We start from the raw sequence: 16060 nt of genomic DNA, 5'->3' as shown, positions 1-16060 counted from the left end.
AATCCTGATTTATCAAGAGTTATTGCAATCAAGTTATTTGATAAAGAGTATGTACAAATCTTAATGAATGAAACATTCATTTCACTGCATGTAATGTGCATGTATCGAGTAAAATTGACTTTGATTTTAAGTGGTAGAATCTTACGGTATTTTTTAATGTTAAGCTATTTGGATTGTATTTCACATTTTAACAATGTAGAATTGTTTATGAACAATACTTTCAAATCTCACAAGAGAATTTGGAGGGACAGGTGGAATAGCTGTGTAATTGAGAGACCTTGATTTGGGAGAGCCAGTTGGCTGAAAAGTTTTTCTGCCCAGCTGTTTTCTCTCTTACCAAATACCCCTGAATATTTTTCCTTTTATAATTTGAAAGCAGATGTTTTAAAATTTTGTTTAAAGGTTGTAGGATTGGGCCAAATATTATTTCCATTAGGGCTGCTCTCTGTACTGTTTACCAATATGTTTCTCTTCTCTACTTTGCGTTTACAGCCCCAGCACTAGATGTTGACTGGCAGAACAACACCACATTTGCTTCTTGCAGCACAGACATGTGCATCCACGCCTGTAAACTAGGTGCAGATAGGCCCATCAAGACATTCCAGGGACACACGGTAATGACTGTCTACAATAAGACAGCCTCTATTTTTGCAGCAGTTGTTCTTTCTCTGATAGCACCGAATTAATAAAGTGATAATGATTAATTAGGTTGGGTAATTCTAGGTTAATCTCTAACCTATTTATTGACGGTTGGTGGAAAAGAAGGTGGAAATGTATTCAATAGTTAACATTATGCCATGATCTCTGTAAGACCAGATGACCTCAAACTGCAGTTTACACCCCAGCGGTATGAACATTGACTTCTCCAATTTCAGGTAGTCCTTGCTTTCTCCCTCCTCCCCCTCCCCTTCCCAGCTCTCCTCCTCCTCCCCCTCCCCTTCCCAGCTCTCCTCCTCCTCCCCCTCCCATTCCCAGCTCTGCCACAAACCTACTGTCTCCGCCTCTTCCTTTCTTTTTCCCGTCCCCCCCACCCCGCCCGACATCAATCTGAAGAAGGGTCTCGATCCGAAACGTCGCCTATTCCTTCTCTCCATAGATGCTGCCTCACCCGCTGAGTTTCTCCAGCAAACCGTATCAGGTTCCTTTTTCCAAATATGAACATTTGTAACTCAAATTATTTATTTTCACCTTATTTAACTACTACAATTCACTTCTAACAACATGGAATTATGTACAGATAGAAGCATGTCATTTGGCCAATAACGTCTGTACCAGCCTTGGTGGAATGGTCCCGTCAGACCTATATCCTCAGTCTGCCCTTAGAGCCAAGCTAAATATTTCTTGTCAATTATGTGTTCAATTCTATTTCAAAGTCCGGTTGAATGCTGTTTCTTCTGTCCACGCATTATGTCCAAATCACGACAAGAGTGTTTTATCCTGCACCCCCTGCATGAAATTGTTTCATCCAAAACTTTAAATATGTGACCCCAGTCTTGAACTATGTGCTAATATGAACGACAACCTTTCATTCGCCTTTTCTATACCAGCCATGACCTTACTAAATATAGATTCTTTACTCCTTTGATATTTGCTTGTTCATACAATTTATATACCGTATTTCCCAGCAATGAAGATGCAATTTTTTACCCTAAAATAAGGCCCAAAAATTTGTTCCTTCCGCAACGTATGGGGAGTCTGGCCCGGGTCAGCATGCTGGGCCGTCAAGGGTGAAGTTGCAGGGAGGGCAAAGCGTTGAGAAGGAGGGGGTCGGGGATCGGGGATCATGCCAGCAACTCACTCAGTAGCTCGGGTGGCTGTGAGCAGCCGCCGGGACTGGACAGCGGAACTGCAGCTACACCCCGGGGCTCGCAGGCGACCTGGGAACTGCAGCTATTCCGGGGCTTGCAGGCGACCTGGAAACTAGTTATTAGTATGTATTACTAATTTATGTATTATTTGTATGTATTATTACTAATTATTAATTTAGTTAGTATGTATTATTACCTCCATTTATTAACTATGGCGATAGATGTGGCCCGCCATCCGCTCACAAACATGGGTCCTGGTCCCAATGCAAAATAGGTTGCCGTCCCCTGGACTAAACCAAACCCTTGATCCTGTCCCGCCAGCCTTTTTTCAAAATTTAGCGACTCAAAATGGGGGTGTGTCTTCGACGCAGGTGCGGCTTCGTTGCCGGGAAATACGGTAATTAATGTTTTAAAAAAAATATAACTTCCGGATATTGATCCCGGCCTTTTTTTATGAAAAAGAATTGCAAACGATGCTGGTTCTTCAAATTAAAAGGATTTTGTTTTATCATCTGCTTTATTGATTTTTTCATTTAGCTAAGATTTTACCAGGATATTAGTATCCTTGTCCATTTACCTGGACACTAACACAATATTGTACGTTTAGCGAGCAAAAGAAAAAAATAAATTATCAACGTCGTCTATTTTCTATTGACCTTCCGCTAATATGGGCAAACAAATTAATTTAACGCTCTTTATCTTGCTGTCAACATAAAGGGAGCACCTTTTTATTTTTAATAACCAATAACCTGGCTCTGTTTTTAGAATGAAGTGAATGCAATCAAGTGGGATCCAACTGGGACTCTACTTGCATCTTGTTCTGATGACATGACCTTGAAGGTAGCTAACTTTTTAATTCATATAGTTTGCTGTGAATGAAATGCTGTTATAATGTTATAATGTTTTAAAGACGTGAATCATGTGAAAAAAGGTCTGAACAATCTCATCATTCAGGTTGACCCTGGTGCCTGGTCAAACTGATTTTGGGACAGCACAGATTAAATCAGGTGTTATGGATGAACTGGAAAATTCTCAAATGTTTAAGCCTAACACCTCTAACCATTCTGTTTAATTTGGTGATTAATATCTGCAGTTGGACTTATGCATGTTTGTCAAAAGAATTTCAGGCATTGATCTTGTCTGAGCTGGTTTAAAAAACAAGGAAAGTGGTGCCATGAAAACATTACATCCATGAGGTGTTGCGATCACCGAGTCAGAAGTGTGGCATTAAATGATGGCGTGGCAGTGGTGCAGGGAATGCATCTTATAGGCAGTGACCAGCCAGCAGCGAGTGCAGAAGAACACCAACACGTTCACCTTGTCACAAAAATCATCCTGAGTTAGGAATATATGGTTGCTCATCCTTGCTGCTGGACCCACGTTCTGGCACATACCATCATACAGCATTGCAGGAGTATTTTTACTAGAAGGACTGCACTTCATGAATGTCACTTATCACCATCCTGTCAAGAGCCGTTCGAGATGGGAAGTAAATGCTGGACTTGCCACTGTTGTCCACGTTCAGAACAAATGTAAAAAGGGAAGTTGTAAGCAGGTATTGAACTGTGTATTTGTAGTAGACAAAAAATGCTGGAGAAACTCAGCGGGTGAGGCAGCATCTATGGAGAAAAGGAGTAGGCGACGTTTTGGGTCGAGACCCTTTTTCAGACAATTGTAGTGATCACTTTGCTAATTTCTTCCATGAACAGCTTTATTGATTATGTAAGGCTTATTTGCTTGATTCATGTTGAAAATCCTGAAGCAAATTGTTCTCCAGATAAGCCTGCCACATACCAGGAACACGCACACTGTGCTAGTTCATAACCTGTTAGGCTGCAAGTGGACTATTGCACCCACTTCTCGTCCATGCTTTGGGAAGAATGTCACAATGCCAATGAAGGTGGTGACCTTGAGCTAGGACCTGTAACCAGTGGGGTGAGGTTAAGTTGAGAGGTTGGTGATTTAAAGGAGACTTGAGGAAGAATTTTCTTCACCTGGTGTGCGGTTGAGATCTGGAGCACACTGCCTGAGGTGGTTGTGGAGGCTGGCATTCCAACAACATTTGAGAAGCATTTGGGCGAATACTTGAGGCATCGTGGCATAGAAGGTGAACGCTGGAAAATGGGGTTAATATCGATCAGCACTTGGCTGACACATACACGGTGGGATGAAGAACTTGCTTCCTTCCGTGCTGTATGATTTTGTGGAATGATTTTAATGAAGATATACTATTATTTATTATCTTAAGTGGCAGAACAGTAAAGGGCCAAATTAGCAAGTGCTTTTCAGTGTTGAGTGATGGAAGGTTGATGCTTTCTGGCAACATTTTAGCCCCATTGGAAATAAAACCAAGCAACTACAGCAAATAATCCATTCCCTCGTTACATCTGCAGTGATTTCAATCCTTGCACAGTGCTTGTTGGAGTTTTGCTGGGAGACATTGCCAACATTCATCCACATTGGTTCAGTTGTTGGTTAGTCACAGAGGAAGGGGTTTTTGATAGCAACATTTGCTGTGCAGTGTAGGCAATTAAAGAGTCTGTTCTGGAGGCTGACTTCTAGTCTGAACTATGCTTGTATTTGGGGAGATCGGCTGCCATTTCTACACCTAAACATCTTGCAGTTGGAGGTGAGCTGCATACGTTGTAGGTGCAGTTCAGCCGTTGGAGACCACACTCGAGGAGCTGGGAATATTGTGCAGAAAAGAGCTTCTCAGACGTGTTATCAGAGACTACCCCATTCTGCCCTCATTTTTCTGGAATCTACCTTTGCATCTACTCGTGCAGAACAAACGGGTTGTGCACATAAAAAAACATTATATTTGTGCTATCATTGCGTCAAAGCTGCAACAGCACGACATCCAGCAATGGAGCTCCATGTCCACCCTTGTGGGTTCTTGGCTGCGGATTTACCGTACGGCTCCCATCGGCTTCTGGAGATGGACTTCCCTGGAGTTGAAGCATCGTGCCCAGTAACTGCTCTTCATGGTCCATTGTCAGATTGCAACGTTGGCTAAAGTCACCCCCACAACAAATGAGGAACATTATGTCATAGCAATCAGTTATTTTTAGTGATGATCCTTTGAGATCAATCAAGTGTATCCATTAAAGATCTGTGAAAGGTCCTGCCTTGATATATGCCTCTGCAGTTGCAATTTCCAGAGCCAAGTAATTGCTGGTAAGAATTATCATAAAATATCTTTTAAAGTAGTTTTTTGAATGGATGCCAGCACTTAGGATAATGGACAACTGCTTTGCCATTTTATTGACCGGGGTCTGGCAGTGAACCCCATTGTTACACAATGCTGATAAATTTGATGCACAAAGCATTTATCCTTTGTAAACTAGTGCTTGTATTCTCGGCACCATCTTTGAGTCAGACCCAGTGGACAAACATGTGTCCAAATTATTACAGTAGATTTTCCTCTTTTTAAAGAAATGGAATAAAAGATCTAACTGCAGTGTTGAGCATGTAATGGGCCTGTCCCGCTTACTCGATCTTTACAGGCCACTGCCGGCACCCGTCATAGGTCGCCGAAATTTTCAACGTTGAAAATTCAGCGGCGACGAGAAAGACGCTAAGACTCTTTGGGGACTTCTCAAGACCATAGGAGACCTCTCGCGACTATACAGGTGACCCCTGGCGACATGTCGCAGGTGACCTCTCATGACCATAGGAGACCTCACACGACCATACAGTATGGTCGTGAGAGGTCTCCTATGGTCGTGATAGGTCTCCAAAGAGTCTAACGTCTTTGTGGTCGCCGGGTGCCGGCAGTCGCCTGTAAAGGTCACGTAAGTGGGACAGGCCCTTTAGTGCAGCACATGGAAACATTTTGCGAGGAGTGTTCTATGTTTTCATGCAATGCTGTTGTCGTCTAGATTTGGAGCATGAAGCAGGATGCATGTGTCCATGATTTGCAAGCGCACAACAAGGAAATCTACACCATCAAGTGGAGTCCAACAGGACCTGGTACTAACAATCCAAATGCCAACCTTATGTTAGCAAGGTATGAGAAAACAACCAGTGTCAGTAGAAACCCAAGTAGGTCTATTTCTCTGATGTTCCATCTCAAAGGGCATCCAAAGCTATCAGATGAGCAAAAATAACTTGCATCAATATAGTGCCAAACACACAGTGCTGGAGGAACCCAGCGGGTCAGGCAGCACCTGGTGGGAATGGACAGATGACACGTCAGGTCGGGACCCTTCTTCACACTGATTGTAGGACGGGGGAAGTAAAGCTGGAGAAGAGAGGTGGGGGTGGGACTAAACCTGGCAGCTGATGGGTGGAGACAAGATGCTGGAATCTTGAGAAAATCACAGTGCTAGAGGAACGTAGCTGGTCAGGCAGCATCTCTGGAGAGAATGGACAGGCAATGTTTCGGGCCGGGACTCTTCAGTGACAAGTGGATACAGGTAAAGGGATTTGACTGGCAGACGGATGGAATAAGGTTCCTACCTGAAACGTTGCTGTTCCCTCCACAGATCCTACTTGACCCATTGAGTTCCTCCAGCACCTTTGTATTTTGCTCCAAATTCACGCATCTGCAGTTCCTTGTATCTGCATGTACACAATGCCTTTTAGATTGAAAAATCTGATATAGTGCTAGACCGGAGCATTGACAAACAAAATTTGATGTTGAATTATACAAGAAATCATTAGAATAGACGAGAAAAAGATTAGTCAAAGAGGGAGGACTTGGGGGCATCTTAACGGAGGAATGATAGGTGCAGAAACAGAGGTTGGGGTGCCAGATATGAGGCATTGGCTGCAGGGTAGAGGGATGAGGGGGTGGCTACTTTTGGAGACGTTCTGATCCTCGGCTGGAGATAACAAGAGATGGAGGGTTTTATTAAAAGTGAAACTATTTAAATCTGTCCATTGCTTTTCAAATATGAAAGGAAGTACGGGAAGACTATAACGGAGGTATCTTCAGACATAAGACCAAAGAAGTCGGGAGGGGAATAGATAGAGCATATGCACAGCCTTTTACCCAGAGTGGAGAATTCACGAACTGGCGGAGACAGATTAAGGTGATAAGGAGGAAGATTTAATAGGGACATGGGGGGCAATATTTTCACACAGAAGGTGATGGGTATGTGGAACAAGTAAGAGGAGGTCATTGAGGCAGGTACAATAACAACATTTAAAAGACATTTGGACAGGTACATGGGCAGGAAAGGTTTAGAGGGATATGGGACAAATGCGGGCAGGTGGGATTAGTGTGGATGGGGCACTTTGATCGATGTGGGTAAGCTGGGCCTGTTTCTGTGCTGGATGACTCTGAGTCATAGGTGCTGCTGATGTGGTCTTCGTGTGCTCTAACAACTTGGGATATTTGTCCACAGTGCATCGTTTGATTCTACTGTACGATTATGGGACGTGGACCGGGGCATCTGCATCCACACTTTGACCAAACATCAGGAACCTGTATACAGTGTAGCGTTCAGCCCAGATGGAAGATACCTGGCCAGCGGCTCCTTTGACAAGTGTGTTCACATCTGGAATACACAGGTATTTACTGTCGTCAAATTCCATCTTTAACAAAATCTCACCCATTGTGTACAGAATAGAAACACAGAAAGCTCTTATAGCAGAATAATAATCACTTCCTAACTGTCACTGTATATCATGTTGTCACTTGCGGGCAGAGCACCAAGGCAAATTCCTTGTATGTGAATACTTGGCCAATAAACTTATTCATTCATAAACTTATCCATTCATTCATTCACGTATGAGATTGACATTGATTGAGATACTTTTATTATCACATATGACAAATCCCAGTGAGCAGCTTTGTTTTGCATATCTAGGCATACAAAGAGTCACCAGGTAGAGGGTGCCAACAAAGTTACAAAGAACCATTTTTCCCCCAATGGACACCTTCCCCCCTCAGTTCTCAGCGCCCCCCCCCCCCCCCGTATGTGTGTATGTCTGCATTATTTACCTCAGTGTTGATGGTTATTGTGCTTCCATTAACGTGGATATTTTCACCGTTCCTTTTACAGTGCAGGTTCATTATATCTCTGAATGCAGGGTACTATTTTGTACATACAATACATTTGTAACTGTTAATACAAAATTAGAATAGTGGCATTGAAGAGACAGGTAGGCATGGATGTGCAGAGAACTGAGGTGTGGAGGCAGAGGAGATTAGTTGGTCTTGGCGTCATGTTCGGCACGGACATTGGCCGAACGGCCTGTTCCTGTGCTGTACTGTTCTCTGTTCGAATGCATGTTATTCAGATTTGTGATGTCGCCTCACCTTTGGTAATTGAAGATGTTTGTGTTTGTTTACAGACAGGCTCTCTTGTCCATAGCTACAGGGGAACGGGAGGAATCTTTGAAGTGTGTTGGAATGCAGCTGGTGATAAAGTGGGTGCGAGTGCATCGGATGGTTCAGTAAGTATCACAAACGGCATGAAAGCCTGCTGGCTGAATTCATATAGAATTCACTTTCAATATATACTGTTGAAACATCAATCCAAAATGGGGATGCATTTTCTCGATGCAGAATTGTGTGCTCGTACAATTTTAAGATCAGCTTCATAATGAGCTTTCGATACCTCTGTGCATTCCTCTGTCAACTACTTCCAAACCCAGATTTCTATTTCTGGTCCACGCTGGGAATTGCTTCTGTAATATGACAAGCTGTAATGTTGCCCTCCAGCTAGTGTGATCGTCACTGTTGCATCTGAAGTTCAACACCGCTTTCCAAATCAGCTCCACTGTGCTTTAGTATCGTGCACCAGTGAGGACAGATTGTAAACTCTGTCAAAGTCCTTCTCACAGTTGCAATACCAGAGAATGTTTACGTTCACTCTCGTGTCTCCACCTATTGACTTAATGTCCGGTATTTTTTTTCTTTTGCAAACTTGTTTAAATATAGTTTAGTTTAGAGATGCAGCGCGAAAGCAGGCCTTTCGGCCCACCGAGTCCGTGCCGACCGCACACTAACACTATCCTACACACACTAGGAACAATTTACAATTATACCAAAGCCAATTAACCTACAAACCTGTACATCTTTGGAGTGTGGGAGAAAACCAGAGCACACAGAAAACGTACAAACTCTGTACAGACAGCACCCGTAGTCAGGATCGAACCCGGGTCTCTGGCGCTGTGAGGCAGCAACTCTACCGCTGCGCCACCGTGCCGGTCAAGCTAGTGCAAATTAATATAAGCTAGTTTTGCATAATTCCCTGGTAAGCCTTGCTTTCTATGGGCCAAACCTAGGCAAGTTAGACTAGCTTAGATGGGATGTTTTGGTCGGCAGAGTTGAGCTGGGCTGAAGGTCCTGTTTCTGTGCTGTATGATTCTTGTCTCCCAGTTGCTCTGTCCAGGCCTCTCTGCTGCCACTTTAGCACGGGAGGTCCCGATCCATTTTGTCAGTAAGATTAAAATGATTCCTTTAAACTCTTTGTTTATGAAGGAACTGCAGATGCTGGAAAATCGAAGGTAGACATTTCTCCAGCATTTCAGTTTGTCCAGCATTTTTGTCCACCTTTAAGCTCTTTCTGCTTTGCAATTTGCCAAGCAACATTGGCCCACAGATGAATTACCCTCTGCCTAACCATGAACATGTGGCTCTAACAACGCAAGCATTGTGCTCTCCTTTGGAATTCATCTTACCCATGGGGTCCATCTGGAGATGCTTCAAACTCAATTCTATTTGTTTGCTGGATTACTATTTCTGTCCTCCATGCTTGCCTGCAATGCCAATAATTATTTCTGTTATGCCACTTTCTTCCAAAACTATTGGACATAAGTAAAGAATTGTGTTAAAAAAAACGTGAGGAGCTAAAGCAACTCAGCGGGTCAGGAAGTACATCTGGGGAACAGTCTGGAAAAGTCTCCCATCCCGAAACGTCGCCAGTCTGAAGTAGGGTCTCAACTTGAAACTGTCGCCTCTCCATGTTCTCCCGAGATGCTGCCTGACCCGCTGAGTTACTCCAGCACTCTGTGAAACGTTGCCTCTCCATGTTCTCCCGAGATGCTGCCTGACCCGCTGAGTCACTCCAGCACTTTGTGTTCTTTTGGCCACAATTCCAGCATCTGCAAATCCCTGTGTCTAATCATTTGTAAACTTACAAGCTGGTGCAAGACTCTTGTCCGTTACTCTATCCTTGTGTTAAAGTGAAATCAGTGCAGATCTCAGGGATAGATGATTCTTCTCCCTCTTCTCACTGCCCTACCAATTCAATCAATGTAACATTTGGTGCAAAATTCTTATTGAACAGATGCTGCCTAAGGGTGGCACAATGCCTCTTAGCACCAGAGTATCGGGTTCGAATCTGCCCTCTGGCTTCCTCCCATGTACCAGGGACGTGCGAGTTTGTAGGTTAATTGGCCCTAGTATGTGGGGAGTGGATGAAAAAGTTGGACAACTGCCGAGATCGGGTGATCAATGGTTGGCACGGATTCGGTGGGCTGCAGAGCCGCTTCCTTGCTGCATTTTTAAACTAAACTAAATAACTTACAGAGATGTTAAGCATATTTTCTGTTTAGCTTAGTTTAGAGAGACAGCACAGAAACGAGCATTTTGGTCCACTGAGTCCTTGCTGGCCAGCGCTCCCCGTACAATAATGCTATCCTACACACACCAGGGACAATTTACAATTTTACCAACTTAATTAGCCTACAAACCCGTACATCTTTGCAATGTGGGAGGAAACTGGAGATACCGGAGAAAACCCACGCAGGTCACGGGGAGAACGTACAAACTCCGTACACACAGCACCCGTGGTTAGGATCGAACCCGAGTCTCTGGCTCTGTAAGGCAGCAACCCTACTGCTGGGCCACCCTGTTGGCTAAACAAAAATGGGCTTGTAAGTGTTAACTCCCTCTCTGAGCTGCAGATAATTTAATGATTTGTATTTAACCAATTTGCTAGCTTAACTGTTCAATACAAAATTTGCAGCAAATGTTACATTAAGTCGATTGGAATGGCAGTGACAAGCAAAGCTGCGTCAAAGATGAATCATCGAGCCCTGAGTGCGGCACTGATTTTGCTGGCAATTTAATCAGCGAAGTGGCTCTGGGTTCAGAGGCATTTTAATTACATGTGTAGCAAACTGTTGAAACTTCTAATGACTTGCTCAACTAAAGCTACAATCCATCGTGGGAAATCAAAAGTGTCTAACCTTGGGGATCAAGGTTAGATACTTAAATCATTACGGGCACATACTCTGGATCTGAACAAGATGTTATGTAAACCACACAAGAACCCGATGCACAAATTATCACCACCTGTGGTCTTTTCTGATTACTTTGAAAAGTCTTTCGTTTGCATTAAATAAATAAAATATTTAATTTCTGAGCTATTCCATCAAAGTTGAGAACCAGCTATGTCATCGGGACAATTTTGTTGCCCTGGCTAATTTTCAACAGCTCCTTGCTGTTTGGAAGTGGAGGGATTGCATTAACCATTAAACAAGTGCCTGGTTTAGTTCAGCTTAGAGATACAGCGCGGAAACAGGCCCTTCGGCCCACCGAGTCCGTGAAAAACCACGGCGTTACAGGGAGAAAGTACAAACAGCACCCGTAGTGAGGATCGACGGTGTTCCCCTCCCCCTTCTTGACAGAGGCAGTATACTATGCTGCCTGTGACTAAAGCTAACATAGAGTATGTATCTCAATAAACTAAATTCAACATTGCTATTATACAGCGTAGGAAGGAACTGCAGATGCCTGTCCACACCAAAGATAGACACTGTCCATACAACATGCATATGACATAAACTGGGCGCTTTCAATCTGTCTGCCTCTGAGACTCATTCTCGCCAAAATCTGCTCCAGACTTGTTTACTTTTTAGGCTAGCCAGCATTGTATGCTGCAAACCATTGCTGACATTTATGCTATCCAACACCATGCTGAACTCACTGATTACATCTGATCCTGCTGATCTGCAATAGCAAGCAATTCCCTCCTGCCTTAAATGTAATAGCTTACCCATGTAACTGAATCCTTGCAAGCCGTCGCTAATTCTCCATTCAACTAATTCCTACACAATTTCATTGCCTTCCTAAACTTTGCAAGCAAGTGCATTTGTGCAAAAGAAAATTCTGAACAATGCGCTCAAGATAACCTTTAAGTAGTCATCACAATGATTTAGAGCAATACTTTAGGTGGTTTGGGTTTGTAGATAATTGTCCTCTGTAAGTTGCCCCTGGTGTGTAGGGAGTGGAAGTGGGATAACATAGAACTTGTGTGATCGGGTGATCAATGGTCGGCGTGCACTTGGTGGGCCAAAGGGTTTGTTTCAATGCTGTATCTCCAAACTAAACTAAATAGCAAACATGGAAAATTTAATAAATACAGCCAAGTGATGTTTCATTTTTCTCTCTCTCCAAGGTTTGTGTGTTAGATCTGCGGAAATAGCGCTGCTAGCTGGAAGCCATGGACCGACAATGAATGTGTACATAGCCAAAATGACTGTCCCTGCCCCATGCACTGCTACAGTCTCACTTGAACCATGGCCAGTCCACTACAGCCAAAACAAGTCAGAATGCAAAAGCCAGGACAACGGAGCCCTGATGTAAAGAGTACCCTGACTGCTTAATGCTGGAAGTTCCACCCACAAAGGAAAGGCAATCTTTCTTGAAGAGTTAAAACAACTTGAAACAGACTTGACATGAGACCATACGTGTACCAAAATGGGAAGATAATATCCAAGGACAAAAATGTTATTTTTTGGTCCAGAGTCTAAGCAGAATGAGTTATCTTGTCAGCAGTTCAGCAGATTTGTGTGCAGACATGTCAGCTTCTTGAAATCAGCAGCAAATACTTTGTTCCCTTGTTTTAAACATTGTTTTTTCACTTTAGTTTACAGTTGCATGATGTAAGAGTGACTGTATCTTGTTTATTTTTTTTCCTACTGACACTTAACACACTTAGAAAAAAACTTTTTTATGGATACTATAAACAGAATGACAGTGTATTTAGTATGTTTTTTGGTACATTTTGTGGCTCACAAACTAACGTGGGGAAATGTAAAACCGCTCCAAAACTCAGTCTAAACTTAGTTTCATTGTACATCAGTCATAGATAACAAGCAGTGGTTTATACAGGTGATGTGGCTAAATGTAGTAGTTTCTCAATGGGGACGTTTTTCTGCCGATTTATGAGAATTAAACAAATGGGCACAAAGAAAGAATTGATGCAGGAATGCATCCATTTGCTTTAAGACCATAGTTTGTATATGGTTGGATTGTGCACTATTGATAGAGCAGCTTATAGAATTTTGGAAGATAACTTTTCTGGATAGAGAATTATTGCTGTCGGTCTACTTATTCTTTGGTAGAACTACAGGCACAAATTTCACAGCAAGGTTCCAGTATTAAGACTGATATCTCGTAAGCAATGTTTTTAAAATGTATCCAGTGCAATGAGGTGGTAAGCCCCTCTGTCACCGAGCAGAAATCGAGCAGGCATAATTTTTATGTTATTGCTAAGGTAAGGGTTGACTTTGCTTTAATTCTCTTTTCTTGGTGCTCATGTTTTACACATGGGTTGTTAATCTCGGATCAGCCCTCTAAAGTACTTGCACTTGCTGGGTTATTCAGTGAAGTACAGGTAATATAGTTGCAATAGCTTCTTTTTAGAATAAAAGTATATTATACTATAAAGTAAAGCATATCTGAGCTTTTAAACCTCAGGGACCCTTCTTCAGATGATGAAGTGGTTAAATAAATATTTCTGCTACAAGACGCCCAATTACTTTTTCACATGAAGAAAAGACGTTTGAGGTTTCAAATTCTTGGATTTAATGCATTGTAAGATGTTAGTTTAACAAACGTATTCTTCTATTTCCCCATATCCCATGCAGCAACAGGTCAGTGAACACTGTTGCAAAGGCTTTATAACACCTCTTCAAACTTGGTTTGGTTTCCTGCTCAATAAAAGTGCAAGGCTAGTTACTTTTTTTTTTGAAAGATGAAACGTGACAAAGAAGAATTTTTACAGCAATGGTAGATTTTGTTTGACATTGAAGACGTCTGTCGATACAATTGATCATAGCTGACTTGGAAAAATCACATAGCTGGTGTTCATGCGGAAATTTATAAGTATCTGTGCACTTCTAAAAATGGCCAGTATCTTCAGAATGGCTCAGACATTTATCAGTTGATTTATCAAAGGTAGATAAATGATTAGGCAGCTTTACACATTTGTAACACAGAAGCCCATTGTTTCTTTTATTTACTGGCCTTTTTTGTAGGTTGCTTCACATTTAGATGATGAATGAAGACTGGTTTTATCATTCTCGCAAACTCCTTTTGTCGGTTTATTGCAAAGTCGTAGTTAAATTACCATGTTTTTGTATTTCCCTCCTTCCACTAAACATAATGCATGAGGCATTTACAATTGATAATTGAAAGCAAATATACTTGAATGATCCTGCCCTGGTCTCTTAATTAAGAAGTTAAAAGCTCTCATCTAAATGTTTTAAAGAGCATTCATCATTCATTGAGGGCTGACAAGTACGGTGGTAAACAGGCCTGACGCGTTTGTTTTTAAACGGACAGGTAGCTTTCTGGTTACAGTTTAATAATTCAATTGAGGGTGGATTTGTAAGTTTAGTTCTGTTTGTTTTTAAAACCTAACTGATTGGAAAGTCCAAAAAGCTTGGTAGTTAGCTAGTCAGGTTTGGCCATTAAACAAAATGGGACAGCAGTCATCTGACGATGGGGGTTTATCAGAATTGGTATTTGTCATTAGTTGGCTGTTGAATAGATGGCAGCATTTTTAATTTTGACACGCACATTTGTTATTACGATTTGTTGTGGTATACAGACTTCACTGATTTAAGGGTCCGATCTATATCTACGACTTTGGGGAAACTCAAGGCACCAAAATAATGACAGTTTAGCGTACAGTGTTGTTTGAACTACCTAAAACTAGTAATCATCACACATAAGATACGTACTATTGGAAATTATCGTACATTTGCTATGAATTAAAAATGGCTCCCCTTTGTCAAACCAACATATACTGTTATAACTGTTGCTCATTTGTATCTTTTTGCAAGTGCTGTTTTAGGATGGGCTGCAAATGAGACTAGATAGTTGAAGCAAGTGCGGTGTTTAGGTCGGTAAAGACAGCATTCGATGCATTCAGTGCTTTAAGAGTGGCGAACTTAGGTCATGATTTCAGGGGATAATGCTGAGACTCAAGCACTGGATTTACACGTCTGCATCATTTCTACAGATCTCACAAATTCAAATTTAAAAAAAAATTGTGAACCTGTAAACCAGGCCATGAAAGTTTTTTTCTACTCTTTGGACTCTTTATTGTTCTGTTTTTATTTGTACCTGTTTTAAAAAAAAAAGACTGATTTTTTGATGTACCATACTGTCCTGGACCATGTAAATATCACCTGATGATGTACTTAGGTTCCACCATTACATCAATGATTTTCCCTCTCACCTTCCCACTCCTCCAGCCTCTCCACACCCCCCACTGTCACCGCCAAGGCACATCTTCTGTTTCAGCTTCCCTTTGCATCGTATTGATCTGACAACCATAATTTGCATCAGATCCAAATTAGGTCCAGAATAAAATATATTTTGATATTACATTATTGTTGTTGTTTTGGACTTTGTATGTCTGGCTTCACATTTAGCATAATTAAAGTCAACTCTTGTATGTTAAAAGTTAATTACAGTAATTTAATTGTTGACTGTATTCCTAGCCCCCCCCTAAGGAATTATAGAAGATGTGTGAATTTTAATTTGAGGCTCTAAATGTGCTGACAGATTAGTATGAGGACCCGTGAAATGTCAACCAGCCTGCTGCGCACCTTTTATGCTATCAACCAAATACTTAAACCAATAGAAAAACATTTTGTGTAAGTAAGCATGGTGTAAAGTGATTCTTTATACCCACGTAAGCAATTTTGAAAAATTCTATATGACTCACGACAACCCACATTGTGTGAAGTGACAACTGAGGAAATCTATTTTGGAGAGAAAAAAAAAATTAAAAAAACATGGTTCAGTCAATTCTTGATGGGTTTTTTTCTGGCCTCTTCTCTGAGCAACGGGAAAATCCAGAAACAACAGTCAGCCAAAGCATTGATTGAAAGCACTTTCTCACAGGCATTACCTGGACAGGGCTGATTGCACGGTGCATTGACATGCTAATGGTGCTGCTTCCAGGTAAGAAATTATCAACAATTTTGGAATATTTATTGTAATAAGCTTCAATATTACAGTGGTTAAACTTTAGAAATGGACTGGTTTTAGTTAT

General features: G+C 41.8%; 1 protein-coding gene across 4 annotated transcripts in view; it reads left to right on the top strand.

Annotated features, from left to right (window-relative positions):
* The window catches only part of tbl1xr1 (TBL1X receptor 1), a 101314-nt gene extending 85501 nt beyond the window's left edge, over window positions 1–15813 (top strand). For all 4 annotated transcript variants that reach the window (XM_033031277.1, XM_033031274.1, XM_033031276.1 and 1 more), the window contains 6 exons: window positions 493–614; window positions 2574–2648; window positions 5690–5817; window positions 7160–7325; window positions 8112–8213; window positions 12167–15813. In XM_033031277.1, coding sequence (XP_032887168.1) covers window positions 493–614; window positions 2574–2648; window positions 5690–5817; window positions 7160–7325; window positions 8112–8213; window positions 12167–12193 — 620 coding nt within the window. In that variant the 3' untranslated portion in view covers window positions 12194–15813. The remainder of the gene's footprint in view (window positions 1–492; window positions 615–2573; window positions 2649–5689; window positions 5818–7159; window positions 7326–8111; window positions 8214–12166) is intronic.
* The last annotated feature ends 247 nt before the right edge of the window (window positions 15814–16060 follow it).

This window comes from Amblyraja radiata, chromosome 13, assembly GCF_010909765.2.
Source record: "Amblyraja radiata isolate CabotCenter1 chromosome 13, sAmbRad1.1.pri, whole genome shotgun sequence".
In the NCBI taxonomy this organism is placed as follows: domain Eukaryota; kingdom Metazoa; phylum Chordata; class Chondrichthyes; order Rajiformes; family Rajidae; genus Amblyraja; species Amblyraja radiata.
Note: the sequence above shows the minus strand (reverse complement) of the source record. Positions and strands in the feature narration are given on the sequence as shown.